The 15,994-nt window shown below is 46.5% G+C and overlaps 1 protein-coding gene across 5 annotated transcripts in view; it reads right to left on the minus strand.

Moving 5' to 3' along the window:
* The window catches only part of ARMC9 (armadillo repeat containing 9), a 136,749-nt gene that overhangs the window by 19,967 nt on the left and 100,788 nt on the right, over positions 1-15,994 (minus strand). For all 5 annotated transcript variants that reach the window (XM_069540832.1, XM_069540831.1, XM_069540830.1 and 2 more), the window contains exon 21: positions 7,691-7,795. In XM_069540832.1, coding sequence (XP_069396933.1) covers positions 7,691-7,795 — 105 coding nt within the window. The remainder of the gene's footprint in view (positions 1-7,690; positions 7,796-15,994) is intronic.

The raw sequence follows: 15,994 nt of genomic DNA on the forward strand, positions 1-15,994 counted from the left end.
CAACCTGGAAGCTGAAGGAGACACTGCTAGCTGGCCACCTAATACTCATTCCCTCTTTCTTGACCAACAGCCCTCTGATTTTGTGGGCCCAGAAATGCGTCTACTTAAAAACACCTTTCTAGACTCCCTTGCAGCTAGGGGCCATGTGGCCCAGTTCTGACCAGTAAGAAGTAAGTGGGGGGGGGAGGTTGGGAGGGAGACGCAAGAGGGAGGAGATATGGTGATATACGTATATGTATAGCTGAGTCACTTTGTTATAAAGCAGAAACGAACACACCATTGTAAAGCAATTATACTCCAATAAAAAAAAAAAAAAAAAAAGAAGTAAGTAGGGGACACCAGAAGTAGCTTTGGGAAAAGCACTGTAGAGGGGGTGGATTTGGCTGGCCTGCACGCTTGACTTCCTCCTGACTTTATCATGTTTTGTGCCAGGAGCTGCATCCATCGTCTTATGACCAAGAGGCAACAAGCATGTGAATGAAGGGCCAATGCACCAGGCAGAGCGCCCATGGAGCTAATGAAACCAAAGCTTCACAGCCCCGGAAAGAGCCCTGGCACTGTGCTCATATGGTTTTTGTAAAATTTGCAGAAGTAGCATGTTTCGGTTGCAGTCACTTAAAACTGCTGTTTCTTTCTACTCTCACTTCCCTTGCCATACTCCCCCTCATGGTGTTGGAATGGCCAAAGGCAATTTAGAACTTAGCCAAAAGGACGGTGAATCCGGATGACCTTTAATTTGAGTTTAGTGGGAAATATGATTCCCAGTCACTTCTGTGCATAGCCAAACATCGCTAGCTGTCCTGGTGTGGAAGTGGCTTCTAGAATTCCACACACCATCAGAGAATTTATGAAGAGTCAGTGCACAGGAAAACTTGAAATGCCCCCAAATCTTCCAGTTTCTTTATGAAAGAAGTTTGAGGATGGTTTTCTCAAATTTAACAACAATCCTAAAAATTTACACAGCATTACCATAAAACTAAATGTGAAGCCAAAAGAAAATTTTCAAATCTATCAGTAATAAGAAACAAAGCTGGGGCTTCCCTGGTGGCGCAGTGGTTGAGAGTCTGCCTGCCGATGCAGGGGACGTGGGTTCATGCCCCGGTGTGGGAAGATCCCACATGCCACGGAGCGGCTGGGCCTGTGAGCCATGGCCGCTGAGGCTGCGTGTCCCGAGCCTGTGCACCGCAATGGGAGGGGCCACAACAGTGAGAGGCCCGCGTCCCGCCAAAAAAAAAAAAAAAAAGAAAGAAACAAAGCTGATCAAATACATTACAGGAAGGACTAATTTTCTTTTCTTTCTCTGTAGAAAATATTACAAACTCGTTGCAACATATGTAGAGGCAATCAAAGAGTATAAAACAAAAAATATACAGAAAGAAAACCATGAAGCACGTGGCAAGCAGCTAGTTAATAAAACATTATTTTTCTGTTTGTGATACCTGTCGGTTCTTTCTTTTTTTCCCTTTACCTACTTTAAAAAAAAAAAAATTGAACTATAGTTGATTTACCATGTTGTGTTAGTTTCAGGTGTACAGCAAAGTGATTCAGTTATACATATGTCTATTCTCTTTTAGATTCTTTTCCATTATAGGTTATTACAAGATATTGAGTATAGTTCCCTGTGTTATGCAGTAGGTCCTTATTGGTTATCAATCTGTCAGTTCTTAAAATTTGAATTTGACTGTGATTTATTTTTCTTAGTCTCATTCTAAGTATTCACTTTTATACCTAAACTTTGTATTCCGTTGTTTTAAAGAAGGCCTGCAAAACCCTGTAAACTGGAGGGCCCACAAAACCTGGATCTTCCCTTCTGACGGGCTGGGTGAAAGAAGGCAAGAGACAAGCCTGGGGTCTGATAAGGCTGGATTCCCTGCTACTTGCAGATGAGCTCAAAACCAACTGACAAAGGAAAGATGAGATACAGAGATAAATGAAAGGAAAATAGAGGGAATAGTGGTTATCTCTGGGCGGACAGAATTATTATGGTGGTTGTTTATGCTGTGCTTACTTTTGACTTTTCAGTAATAAGCATGTATTTCTTTTGCAATCAGAAAAAAGAATCCCAGAAACAAACTGAAAAAGAAAAGGATTTGGAATCTTTGGGGGTTGGGGATTCTTCCCCCTGCTTGTTCGGTTGTGTTTTCACACATAGGAATATGGACTTTTTAGTTAGTTCCAAGTGACTTTTCAATCATCAGAGTCAGGCAGAGCAGGAATAATTGGTTGAAAAGTGATTAGAAAAAAACCCCAAAGTGGAGACAAATTTGAAAAAAAAAAAAGGAAAAATTGGAAACTGAGGCCCTTCCTTCTCCGGTTTTGGTTTTCACTGCGAGTAAAACAGGGCCAGCTGCAGGCGCCCAAGCTTCTTCACTGTCTCCGGCGGGCTGGCCCTGCCCCCTGGCCAGATGCACTCACTTCCCCTGCTGAGGCCCCGTTAACCTTGAGGTCTGCCCACGTGGCAATGTTTCCATGGCCCAGATGCTGGCTTTAGAACCACCGAGGGATGTAATAAAGATGCAGATTCCTGGGGCCAGGTCCTCACACTCAGACTGTCCGGAGGCTGGGCCAGGACCCCTGCTTTAACCAGCCCTTTAGGAGATCTCCAAACCAACTTGGCAGAAAAGGAAGTGTGGGAAGGGAGAGATTAGCATTGACACCAGGCATTCCCTCTCCAAACTGAGTCTATGCTCAAAAATTGGACCATAGAGTAATTCTGAATATTTCACACAGTTGGAGACTCTAAACTTTCAAATACGGAACAGAATTCACTGGAAAATCAGCGGTTCTCCCGGAAGGCAGCAGAGCTTAGTGGTAAAGAGCAAACAGGCTCAGATAACACCTGAGAATGCTCCTCAACGCTCTCAGCCTCAGCTGCCTCATCTATGACACGCAACACGAGCAGAATTTACCCCATCCTTTGTTGGGAGGAGATTAAATAAATGGAATCAGATGTGTGAGGCAATCAGCACAGGACTTGGCCCAGGACGTGAGCCCAGCTAATTTAAGGCACGCCTGTGACTGTGGTTAAAGGTAACTGAACGATAAGTTTAAACTTCAAAATAAAAACAAGACAACTGAGATCCTATGATGAATATCTACACTCCTTTACCCAGGGTACTGAAGATATTTAAAGCAGGGCACTCTTTTTAGGAAGAACTAAGCGATTATTTGGCATAATGTGGATGATTCTGAAAGATTTAGAAATAACCAAGCAAGGAGAAGTTGGCAAGTCATCAATCTTGATCTGCTGCTCATCACGGCCTGAAGAAGAAAAACAGAAGGGTGCTGTTTTCACCAGAATTATGAATGAACGGATACATGTGATGTGGCCACCACCACGCTCAGGCAAGCCCAGGAAAAGGGGCTTGTTCTGCCCGAGCTTTCCCTGAGTTCCCTGTGGTTGCCAGCTTCTTCATGGCCCGGGCTCTGCAGTGCACAGGCGCTATCTGCTTGAACTTGGGGGGGTGAGGACAGGCGGCGAGTGTGGCCTTGCAGGGCGCGGGGTGGCCATCAATGCCCAGCAAGCGGGGAGCCATGGGTCCAGGCATCCTGGGAAGGGCTCCCTTCCATCCCCTCGACACCCTGGCAGGCTGCCCTCACTGCACCTCCCCGCTCACGCCCTAACTAGTATTATAGTTTTAAAATCACTGGTGTGTACAATTACCACTCCTGGGATTATGGTAAGGAGGTCTGGGCTGGGACCTACACTCTTTTTTTTTATTTTTATTTTTTTTGTGGTACGTGGGCCTCTCACTGTTGCGGCCTCTCCCGTTGTGGAGCACAGGCTCCGGACGCGCAGGCTCAGCGGCCATGGCTCACGGGCCCAGCCGCTCCGCGGCATCTTCCCGGGCCGGGGCACAAACCCGTGTCCCCTGCATCGGCAGGCGGACTCCCAACCACTGCGCCACCAGGGAAGCCCCTAGACTCTATTTTAACGTACCTTCGACGGCCAGCTCTGACATCACAGGACGATACCCGTCAACCCCCGACCCCCCATCCCTCATCAACAGCACACTTTTATCTGCTCTGTGTCATCTTCTGTAAACTTCTGGAAGATAACAGCTTGAGAAACGTTGCCAGCATTCTGTTGTGTGTTAGGCAAATGGCACAGGTTCAATGAAAAATTTTTGAATACAAGTTTCTAAAAGTCAACAGCTTTCCACTGATCTTGAAAAATCTAGTCTACCTAGTACACCAGAACGGGAGGCGTGAATTGTGACTTTTGGGGTGCACATTCCCTAGTGAAATGCAACGCCTTCTGTCTCTGGCAGGTTCCCTCGTCTGACACAAGCAGTTAGCAGGTATGAGTGCACAACCCCCGCGTGAACCACCAGAGCCAAAGGTGGGCAGGTGAGGTGAGCTCACAGCGCCGGCCGGCTGTCAATTTCAAATCAACACTGGGTGGCTGAGGGCGGCTGAGGATCTAACGAACAAAGACAGCAAAACGGGCAGTGTTCCTATAACTTCAGCGATTACTGCTCAACAGTAAGTTTTCTAATAAAACTTTAAAGTGTTTCCACATGAGATCCTATGGTGACCTGGCCTAGTGGGTCGAATGGTGGCCCCCAACAGATCTGTCCATGTACGAACCCCGGGAACCTGTGAACAGGGCCGGATTTGGATACATCTTTGCAGATGTAGTTACATTAGGGATCCTAACATGAAGAGATCATCCTAGATTATCCTAAATCCAGTGAAGAGTGTCATAAGAGACAAGAGAACACAGAGAGAAGAGGAAAGGAGGCAGAGTCTGGAGTTCCACAGCCACAAGCCAAGGAGGGTCTGGAGCTGCCAGAAGGTGCAAGACCAAGAAAGGTTCTCCCCTAGAGCCTTCAGAGGGAGTGTGGTTGTGCTGATAACTTGATTGTGGACTGCTGGCCTCCAGAATGGTGGGAGAATACATGTCTGTGGTTTTAAGCCATCCAGTTTATGGCCATTTGTTACTGCGGCCCTAGGAAGCTAATAACCTTGGTCTTCACGTCCCTATAACGAATTCTTTCTGTACTTCATTCTTACCACTCACATTGCCACCGACAAGTAACTGACACCAATGAGATAAATAAACAAGCATGTGTAGAACTTTTCTAACTATTTCCTTCTGGTAAAAGAACAGTACCTATGCATTAAGGAGAGTTAGAACTGCAGGCTATGGTAAAATGACACCATTTCTGGATGCCATTAAGCTGGATTATTGGTTGATTTGAAAGCTCTGTCACTTTGTGCCTCACCAAACTGCAAGATTAAACTGGTAGTTCCAGCATGTTCGGTGTCTTGTTTTCGTTGTTGCTGTTAAAAATCTTCACCACATCAACATAAGATCTCGCCCGTGGCATTCCACTGTGCAGAGGTGCTAAGAGCTATTTAGCGGAGGGGCTGTACTGGGGTTTCTGTCTGAACATCCTTGCTGACCCTCGCGTGCTTGTGCAGTGGTGTCTGTGGGGAAGTCCCAGCATCTCAGGGCTGAGTTCTCGACAGCTTCGCCACCATCCTCCAGAGAAGCCCCACCAACTTGCCTTCTGTTTTCCTCACCACCTGCCCATGAAGCATGAGAATCTTGCTTTTAAAAATGCACGTCCAGGGCTTCGCTGGTGGCGCAGTGGTTAAGAATCCACCTGCCAGTGCAGGGGACACGGGTTCGAGCCCTGGTCCAGGAAGATCCCACACGCCGCGGAGCAACTAAGCCCGTGCGCCACAACTACTGAGCCTACGCTCTAGAGCCCATGAGCCACAATTACTGAGCCCATGTGCCACGACTACTGAAGCCTGCATGCCTAGAGCCCATGCTCCGCAACAACAGAAGCCACCGTGGTGAGAAGCCCGCGCACCACAACGAAGAGTCGCCCCCGCTCGCCACAACTAGAGAAACCCTCGCGCAGCAACGAAGACCCAACACAGACAAAAATAAATAAAATAAAAAATAAATAAATTGAAAAAAAAAATGCACGTCCTGTCAAATGGAGCTCAGGCCTTCCCTGACAAAGCCAGTGTTCTTCCAAAGGGAAGCAAAGGCCTAGTCAGGGCTCAAGACTTCCATCAGCAGTTTGGAACCCGGATGGCCTCACTTCCGTCCCTTCTCAAGCACCTACCTCCCCACTTGACTTAACGTAATGGAGCCTCCGCAGTCAGTTAGGTTCCTTTGATCCCTGAGCTGTTTCTAGGGACAGTGGCGGGCTATAGGCACTTGTCCATGACTGGGGGCCGGTGGTCACCCAGCCTCCTAAATCACCCCCTTTCTTTAACTCTTGCCCCATGTGGTCTATTCTCCACAAAGCAGCCAGAGTGAAAATAGAAGTTAATATAGTAAAACGTAAGTCAGACCGAGCACTGCCCTGCTCTGCGCCCTCCAACAGCTTCCCAGCTCACGCAGAGTAAACTCCAAAACCCTCGCCGACAATGTCCCCATGCCTGGGCCCTTGGCTGTCCTCCAACCTCAAGTTCTGCCAGCATATACTGACTCCAGCCTGGGGCCCCTGGAAACTCCTTGAACAATGAGGAAGACCAGGTCCAGGTGACCAGGGAGACCAGTGCCCAGGGTGAGGTGATGAGGGCCTGGACGGGGCAGTAATGGGAATGGACAGGTGCTTTCTGCTTCCACCTGCCCCTGGAAAGGCTCACGCCACCTGCACCCACCACCTTTTTCCTTCCCAAGTCACTGTCCTCGCTTCAACTGTTCAGCATCCCAGCTCCAACACCGACCTGCCCAATCTGAGGAGATTTCAGGGTCCATGTAACCGACCCAGTGAACCACCAGCTTCAGAATTCCAGGAGCTCCTTTCAATACCACCGGCCTTCACTCCTACGTGCCAGCCATCTGTCACGGGGCTTCAGTCTGAACTGGCCTCATCCTGTGCCGTTGCTGCTCCCTTCAGACCCCTTACCCTGCGGCATCCCACCTGCTCACCCGTGTGTTCTCTGATCAAGGCTCCACGAGACACCTGGGCCCTCGACGCCGCGGTCCTCTCCCAGCCAGTGGGCAGCTCCCCTGACTCACACCCTTCCCTATCTAGCTGGTGGGTGGTAGCAAGGCGTTCCGGGAGCATCGGAGTCAGCGGGGAGTTCAGATTATGGTCCCTCACAGACGTGTGACTCCACAGGCCTCTTGGTGCTTTGACTGACACTCAGTCCACCTGGAAGCACCCCTCCTCAAGCCTCTCTGACTGTTCACTTTCTGTCCTTCTCAGGGGCTCGTCTTCCTTCTCCTGCACCTGACATCTGGCTCGGCCCCTGCCCTTGGCCCCGCCCTCCCTCCCTCTCCACCCTCCGCCTCCCTCACTGGGCGACCTCACCTGCTCGGATGGCTTCGGCCATCACCTGTGTGCTGACGACTGACAAAGCTGCAACAGTCTTCCCTTCTCACGGATGAGGCATGAGAAAACCAAGACGCTGGACGGGCAGACGATTACTACTAAGGACGGGCTTACCCTCGGATGTTACGAAGGCCCTGGAGTGTGCCTTTTAGTTATACTCTAACCACCTTCTGTCCAGCAGCGGGTCTGTTTAGGATAGTAACTAGGGCCGCTGTGCACTTCAGGGCCGCTGGAAGCAAGCTGGCTGACACATATCTTCTAATAAACGTAGTATCATAACAGACCAAACCAAACCCTCATGTGTTACTGCAAATGCTAAGTCCATCAATGGTCCAGCTCTCCTTTCTATTTCGGGGCCCCCGCCCCCTTCACACGGTACTTACTCCCAAGTACTCCGTGGTCAGCAGCTTCTCGCCTGAGAGCTCTCCAAGCTGGGGCTGGATCAGTTCATCTTTGTCCAGATCGGCTTCCATAGTGTCATGGTCCTCCTGTTTCAAAGGAGACACGGGGTGAGTGCTCTGGACCCCTCCCTTGCTGCAAGTTCCCAGAGGGCGGCTCCCCAAGGAGGCACCTCATGAAATGGGAAGACCTTAGCCCAACAGCAGCGGCTCATGGGTTTGCATTTCAAAGGTTCTCCGGGGCTGTCTGCCCTCTGCTCACAACCTCCGTGAAGATGAAAGGGAAAATGCCAACCCACCTCTTTAGGAAGCTGGGCACCTAATGAACACTTCCACGGCCACAGGTGGGAAGAGGTTCACCCAAGGTGCTGTTGAAGGGTCTCTCCTAGTTACAGTTCTCAGAATGTTTTTCTCTGTGAGGTCAAGGTGCCATGTGAACAGCCAAATCAGCCAGTCTACAAATAACTACTAAGCACCTCCACGTGCGCAGGCCTAACAGAGGATACAAAACTGTATATTGTAGGCTTGCTCTTCTTCCGCAGTTTACGGTCAATAAGAAGACTCAGCAAAAAGAGAAAAACTGTTTTGCTTCTGGGAAGATGGAGTGGACATATTTTTCCCTGTTCCTCCCACTAAGTACAACCCAAAACACTGGACATTACGTACAAAATAAATATGAGACCCTGAGAGGTGGAGAGGAGGGGGCAGACTGGCTGGGTATCCTGAAACACAAGGAATAAAAGGTGGTGAGTCCCCTGGGTTTACTTTTTGCCTTAGAGATTCCCGACTTGGCGCTGAAGAAGCCAGCAATCCGGAAACGAGCATGGTGAAGACAAAAAAAGTCCCCCAAAGCCTACTCCGCCTAGCCAAAGAACCAGGAAACAGGAAGCCCAGCACGATGGAACTTTTAGACACTAACCAAACACCGGAGCAAACACTGTCATCCCACCCACAACCACACCAGCAAGGGCGTCAGGGCGCTGAGACTTCTGCCCTTACCAGGCTGTGACGAGGCACCCCAGTAACCCCCACCAGGGTGATATCAGAGAGGGACAAGTAGGGAGGGGGAGTTTTGTCCTTGCTGGGTGGTAATGAAGCCACCCTACCCGGAGGGGAGAGTAGAGACCAGGTGGAGAGCCTGGACTTCCACCCCCGCTCTGCAGTAATGAGATGTCCCTGCCCCGCAACCAGGGACGGTGTCAGAGGAGGCCTGGTGGAGACTCAAGACGTTCACCACTGCCACGTTTCACCATGTTCCTGCGGTGTCGGGGAGGCCACGTGGGGGCCAGGAACAAGGCACTCCTACCACCTCTTCCAGTCAGGGAGGTGTTAGTGGCGGCCTAGCAGGGACGGAGAACTCTCACCCCTGTCCTGCAGTAACAAGGAGTCTCCTCCCCCGCTTCCCGGGGTGTCAACAGAGGCCAACTGCAGAACCTGGACATCTACCCACACCTAACAGTAATGAGGAGAAGCCCCTGCTCCTCTGCCACAGCAGGGGTAAAAGAGAAGGTTTAAAGTAAGACAGAAGTTTCATAACATAGTATCCAAAATATCTGGGTTTAAATAAAAAATCATTCATCATACCAGGCACCAGCGTGCTCTCAAACTGAATTAAGAGACAATCAAGAGATGCCAACATCAAGATACAGAGATGCTAGAATTGTCTGAAAAAGTTTTAAAGCGACCATCATAAAATGGCTTCAGTGAGCAATCACAAACATTCTTGAAACAAATTAAAAAAACAGGAAGTCTCAAGAACATAGAAAAGTAAACATAAAGCCAACAAAAGGAAGGCAGTAAGAAAGAGAAGAGCAGATATCGATGAAAAGGAAAACAACAGAGAAAACTGGTAAAACTAAAAGCTGATTCTTTGAAAAGATTAATGAAATTGTCAAACCTGTAGCAAGACTGACAAAGAAAAAGAAGACACAAATGACTGATATCAGGAATGAAACAGGAGCTATCACTACAGACCTGCAGACATCAAAAGGATAATAGGCCCATACCAAGTTAATCATCACACTTTCGCCACCTATATACTTCTAAATTTCTTTTCTACTTGCCACTGTCTTCTCTTAGGCCCTTGTCACTTTTTGTTCTTTTTCACTGTTTGAAAAGATATATTAGTTCAATTTTTTTGTAACAAATAATGTACAATTAAATTATATAATGCACGAGAGGTAACTTGGTGGGACTTCCACTGGCCAAATGGGGACAATGTGAGCATGAAAATAAATGTGGATATTAATGGATTATCAGGTAGAAATCCACAGAGGTAGAGTTCACACTTATATAAATAAAAGATTTTTAAAAAATGAAAAAAAAAAAGGATAATAGGGATTACTATGAGCAACCGTACATAAAGTTGACAACTTAGATAAAAAACACAAAGCCTCTCAGATGACTTGAATAATCCTATAATTATTAAGAAAATTGAATTCCTAATTTAAAAATTCCCCCAAAGACTTCTCCAGGCCCACATGGTTTCACTGGAGAATTCTACCAAACTTTTTAAAAAGTTAACACCAATTCTACACAATGTCCTCCAAAAACGGAAGAGGAAGAAATAATTCCTAATTCATTTTATGAAGCTGGTATTACCCTGGTACCGAAACCAGACAATGACAGTACTTTTATAAAAAGAGTACAGACAAATATCCATCATAAATAAAGATGCAAAAGTCCTTAACAACCGAGTTAAAGGAAAATGAAAAAAAATCCTTAACAAAATATAGGCAAATAGAATAGACCAATAGATCAATATGCTAAAAAAAATTATATACAATGACCAAGTGGGGTTTGTTCTAGTGATGCAAGTCTGGTTCAGTATTTAAAATTTAATCATTGTAATCCACAAGATTAACAGGCTTATGAAGAAAAAAAAATCACATGATTATATTAATGGATGAAGAAAAAGCATGGCAAAATTCAATATCCATTCATGACCCAAAACTCAGAAGAATAGGAATGGGGGGTACTTGATAAAGAACATCTATAGAAAACCTGTATTTAGCATTATACTTAATGGTGAAAGACTGGATGCCTTCCCCCTAAGACTGGGAACAAGGGAAGGATTTCTACTCTCACCATTCTTAGTGTTATAAGTTCTAGACAGAGCAAGAAGGCAAAAAAGGAAATAGGAAGCGTACAGATCAGAGAGGAAGAAATAGAATTGTCTTTATTTGCAGATGACATGATTGTCTATGTAGAAAATCCTAAGGAATTGACCTCCCCAAACTCAGAGAACTAATAAGTGGGTTCAGCAAGGTCACAGGATATAAGATAAACATACAGAAATCAATTTCTACATACTAGTCTTAAATTAAGACTCTGATTAAAAATACAATATAATTTACAATTGCTTATACACACACAAAAAAATAAAATAAGAAATACTTAGGTGTAAATCTAACAACACATGTATAGGACTTGTATGCTGAGAACTACAAAACGCTAAAGAAAGAAATCAAAGGAGGCCTAAATAAATGGAAAGACATTAACTTGTTCATGAATTAGAAACTCAACATAGTTAAAATGTCAATTCTCCCCAAGTTGATTTACAAGTTTAATGTAATTTCTATAAAAATCCCAGCAAGATTTTTCTGTAGATGGGTACAGGACTACTCTAAAATTTGTATGGAAGGGGCAAAGGAACTAGAATAGCTAAGACAATTTTGAAAAAGAAGAATAAAGTGGGAGGAATCAGTCCACCTGATTTCAAGACTTCTTATTGTAGGCAAAGACTGTCGCCTGCCATTTCAGCAAACAAAGGATGCTGTGGCCATAAAGTCATCAGCCACTGCAGCCACCCCTGCAGGTGCACCCTGAGGGGAACTCAGGATGGAAAAAAACAAGGTACTGGCCCTAGATAGTTAAGATGAATATCAAAACGGTAATTTCAATGAGCCCAGGCTCTTGCATCTTCCCATACACTGAAAAGCACTAAAATCATTAACTTGAGATGTCTGTTTTTTTGTGTTTTTTTGTGATTAGTAGTAATCTTTTGATGTTCAACTACATTCTCCTCCCCAGCAAAAGCTCCCATTATATCCAGTGCCTCCCTTACCTCTTTGGAACAGTCCCTCAGAGCTGTCTGAGAGGCTGTCTCCCAGGCTACAGTCCTCAGTAAAGCCCCTGAATAAAACATAACTCTCAACTTCTAGGTTGTGCACTTTTTTCCCAGTTGACATTATATAGCTACCAGAATCAAGACTATGTGGTATTGGCAGAGGGAGAGAGATATAGATCAACTGGACAAAACAGAGAACCTCAAACAGACCTACACAAATACGCCCAACTGATTTTTGACAAAGGTGCAAAAAGTATTTCAACAGAGGAAGGACAGTCTTTTCAACAAGTGGTGCTGCTCCAAGATTCAATAATGAAAATTTGGAATTATTGACTAGATTGCTGCAAACTGGAACAGATCTCTTGGTGTGAAAAAGTAAATTATCACTGGGGAAACTTTTAAAATCTAAAATTATCATAAAATATCTTAATACTAGAGAAGGGAAAATATTCTATACGGGAGATAGTAGAGCACATAGGCTAGAAACATGGGCTCTGATGGTCATCTGCCATTGGGCTTTGTACGGTTTATTCCATCCACCTTTCAGTTTCCTTATCTGTAAAATCATGGTAATAATAGAATCTAACTCACAGGACACTTCTGAAAACTGTACATTAGAAAAGTGCCAGATACACTGTAAATGACTAATAAATGCCAACCATTGTTATTAAAACAAACAAACAAACAAAAACAAGTGGTGCTGGAGCAACTGGACATGCATGGGAAAAAAAAAAGAACCTTACTTTAATTCTCACACCTTATATAAAAATTAACTCAGAATGGACCATGGACTTAAATGTAAAGCTATCAAATTGTTAGAATAGGAGAAAATCTTCAGGACCCATGGCAAGGCAAAGCGTTCTTACACTTGATACCAGGAGTATAGTCCATAAAAAGGAAAATTTGATAAATTGGATTTTTATTGAAAATTTTAAAACTTTGCTGTGTGAAATACCCTGTTAAGAGGACAAAAAGAAAAGCTATAGACTGGCAGAAAACATTCGGAAACCACATACCTGACAAAGGACTAGTATCTAAATATGTAAAATATAGAAAGAATACTCAAAACTCAACAGTAAAACCCCCAAACAATCCAGTTAGAAAATGGGCAAAAATATGAAGAGACATTTCACTAACGAGGACACGCGGATGACACATTAAAATGTTCAACATCACTACCCATTAGGAAAATGCAAATTAAAACCACAGTGAGTCACTCCACACCTATCAGAATGGCTAAGTTAAAAACAGTGATAACATCAAATGCTGGTGAGGATGCAGAGAACGCACATCACACATACGCTGCTGGTGGGAACACAGAACTGGAGCGGCCGCTCCGGCAAACAGCACGGCAGCTTCTCAAAAAGCTAGACATGGAGCTGCATGTGACCCAACAATTATGCTCTTAGGCATTTATCCCAGAGAAGTGGAAACTTATTGTCACACAAAAATCTGTACATGAATGTTCATAGCAGCTTTATTTGTAATAACCAAAAACTGGGAACGACAGATGTCCTTCCACAGGAGAATGTTAAACAAACTGTGGTCCAGCCACACCACGAACTTTTTTTTTTAAATTTATTTATTTTATTTATTTATTTTTAGCTGCGTTGGGTCTTTGTTGCTGCACTCAGGCTTTCTTTAGTTGCGGCGAGCGGGGGCTACTCTTCCCTGCGGTGCGCGGGCTTCTCGTTGCGGTGGATCCTCTTGTTGAGGAACACGGGCTCTAGGTGCTCGGGCTTCAGTAGTTGTGGCACACGGGCTCAGCAGTTGTGGCTCGCGGGCTCTGAGCGCAGGCTCAGTAGTTGTGGCGCACAGGCTTAGTTGCCGCACGGCATGTGGGATCTTCCCGGACCAGGGCTCGAACCCATGTCCCCTGCACTGGCAGGCGGATTCTTAACCACTGCGCCACCAGGGAAGCCCCACACCATGAACTATTGACACACAGGGGCCTGGATGAATCTCCAGTGAAATACGCTGTGTGAAAAAAGCCAGTCCTCAGTGGTTACATACTGTATCATTCCACTTACACGACGTTCTTGAAACGCTAAAACTATGGAAATGGAGAACAGGTTAGTGGTTGCCCGATTTTAAGGAGGACGTGGGAGTTGTGGCTGTAACGGGACCCTGTGGTAATGGAAATCTTCTGGCTCTTGAATGCATCAGTGTTAACACCCTGGTTGTTGTTATGCTGTAGCTTTGCAAGATGCTACCGGTGGGTGGAATTGGGTAAAGGGTACACAAGATTTTTCTCTATCGTTATGTCAATCTATAATTATCTCAAAATAAAAAGTTTTCAAATACACAAAAGGAGAGGAGTTACAAACAAGATGATAGCATATATGAGCTGACTCGGGTCTGTGTCCAATCAAACTCCAGCTGAACGACGCCCATGGTGCCGGGGAAGCTGCGGTCCTCTTTCCCGCTCCCTGCTAGCGCTTCGGAGATTACACTGTCCTTTGCAGGTTAAATTATAAAGATCAATACAAAACAGACCAGGCCGTCACCTGACTGAGGTAGAAACTAAGGAAAGAATGTGTCCGCGTGAAGGGAGCTGGCCTGCTGTGAAGTGAGATGGCAGGAAGGAGGGGCCCTGGAGGAGATGCCCGTCCAGTGCCCGTCCAGTCTCAGGGCGGAGGGGGTGCCCCAGGGCTGCACGCCTGGGTGACAAGCGTCCCTGAGATTATCTAACCAATCCTTCTCCTGATTCCTCACCCACTCAACCACATGTGACTTGCTTCCTCTAAACTTGCCAACAGGAAGAGAAAGCAAACGTCAAGTACCTGTCCTTGTTTTCAAACAAACTTCCAGCCATTTTGGGTGCCCCAGTCTTTTGTGAATTTGGTTTATCTGAGTCAGTTTCCAAGGGATGCGGAGGCCCAAATTCCCGTGAGGACTGCCTCTGGGTAGGGCCGTTCCAGGGCGCAGCCCTGTCTCCCAGGCGTTCTCCACCACCCAGTCAGTGCCACCTGCCACCACTAGACGCTGTCACCCCAGGGTGGGCTTTCTTAGGGAAAGGGGATTCGACTTATTCTAGGTAGCCCCCGAAGCAGACCAGAACCAGCAGACTGAGAGGCATGTTCCAGTCCAACCCGTAGCTTTTCCTAACCCTCCGCGCTGTCTTACCCGCGGCAGGAGCTGCTGCGGAGACACTGCTCCCTCCAGCTTACATTTGAGCACTTCACTGATGCTCTGTGACCACAGAACCATGGAGGAATCCACCTTACATTTCCACAGCACTTCACCTGAATTCTCACAGTGACTCCGTGTGGGTTCCTTTGATTACACCTACTTTGTCTGATGTGGAATCTGAGCTGGAGAGAAGGGACAGGTCCACAGCGAGAGCCCGGCCTGGAAGCAGGAGTCTGGACTTTAACCTTGGGCCAGTCCCCTTCTGCCCAGATCTTTCTGACTCAGCCACCTGGGGCCCCTCAGGGAAGCCGGTCTCTGAGGAGGCACAGGCTGGACTGACCGGGTCCTCTGAGGCCCGAGGGTCCTCAGTGCCCGGTGGAGATTGAGCTCAATGGGGCAGAGAGAGGGGAGAGGAGGGCCGCGGCACCGTTCCGGACCCCCCTGTCTTGTCCTCTCTCTTCCTGTCCCATCTAATCACCGACGGAGAATCCGCTCTTGTCCTACCTGGAACACCAGGTTCATGGTCGTGCAGCCTCTAGTCCTGACTCATTCTCCATGCAAGGGCTGCTGCCTTCTCCTGCTGCTTCACCTGGGTTGGCAGCTCTGTCGAGCGCGTGTGAACACGCCATCCTGAAATTTCACTCGGGGTTCCTTAAAGGTAATGCTATATGAGGCCCTACCTGAGGTCAGGTCTGGGACAGCCAGGTAAGATTTACGCTGCTGCCTTGGCTTAGAGTTTAGCTTACTACAATACCAGCATCTTAGTGATCAAATAGTGTGTACATTATATGATTATTTTAGGAAAATGACTGCTCTTTGTGGACGAAAGCATTGGGCTGTGTGGTCAGCGTGAGTGGCCAAGCGCTCTGGGCCGTGGGGTAGTATTTCACCTCTTTCCTAGGGAACCAAGCTTTGGAGGCTCCAGCTGGAAATGGGCACATGGATCACAGTTTCACAGAGGTATTGGTCATACACCACTTCCCTGCCAGGATGAGATATGAAACCTTAAGAAACAAAACAAATGCCCACATTCCATTTCAATGAAAAATAAAAGGTCAATGGCTAACCTTAGTCAACGCTCACAAAAG

The sequence above is a fragment of the Delphinus delphis genome, chromosome 7 (assembly GCF_949987515.2).
Source record: "Delphinus delphis chromosome 7, mDelDel1.2, whole genome shotgun sequence".
In the NCBI taxonomy this organism is placed as follows: Eukaryota; Metazoa; Chordata; class Mammalia; order Artiodactyla; family Delphinidae; genus Delphinus; species Delphinus delphis.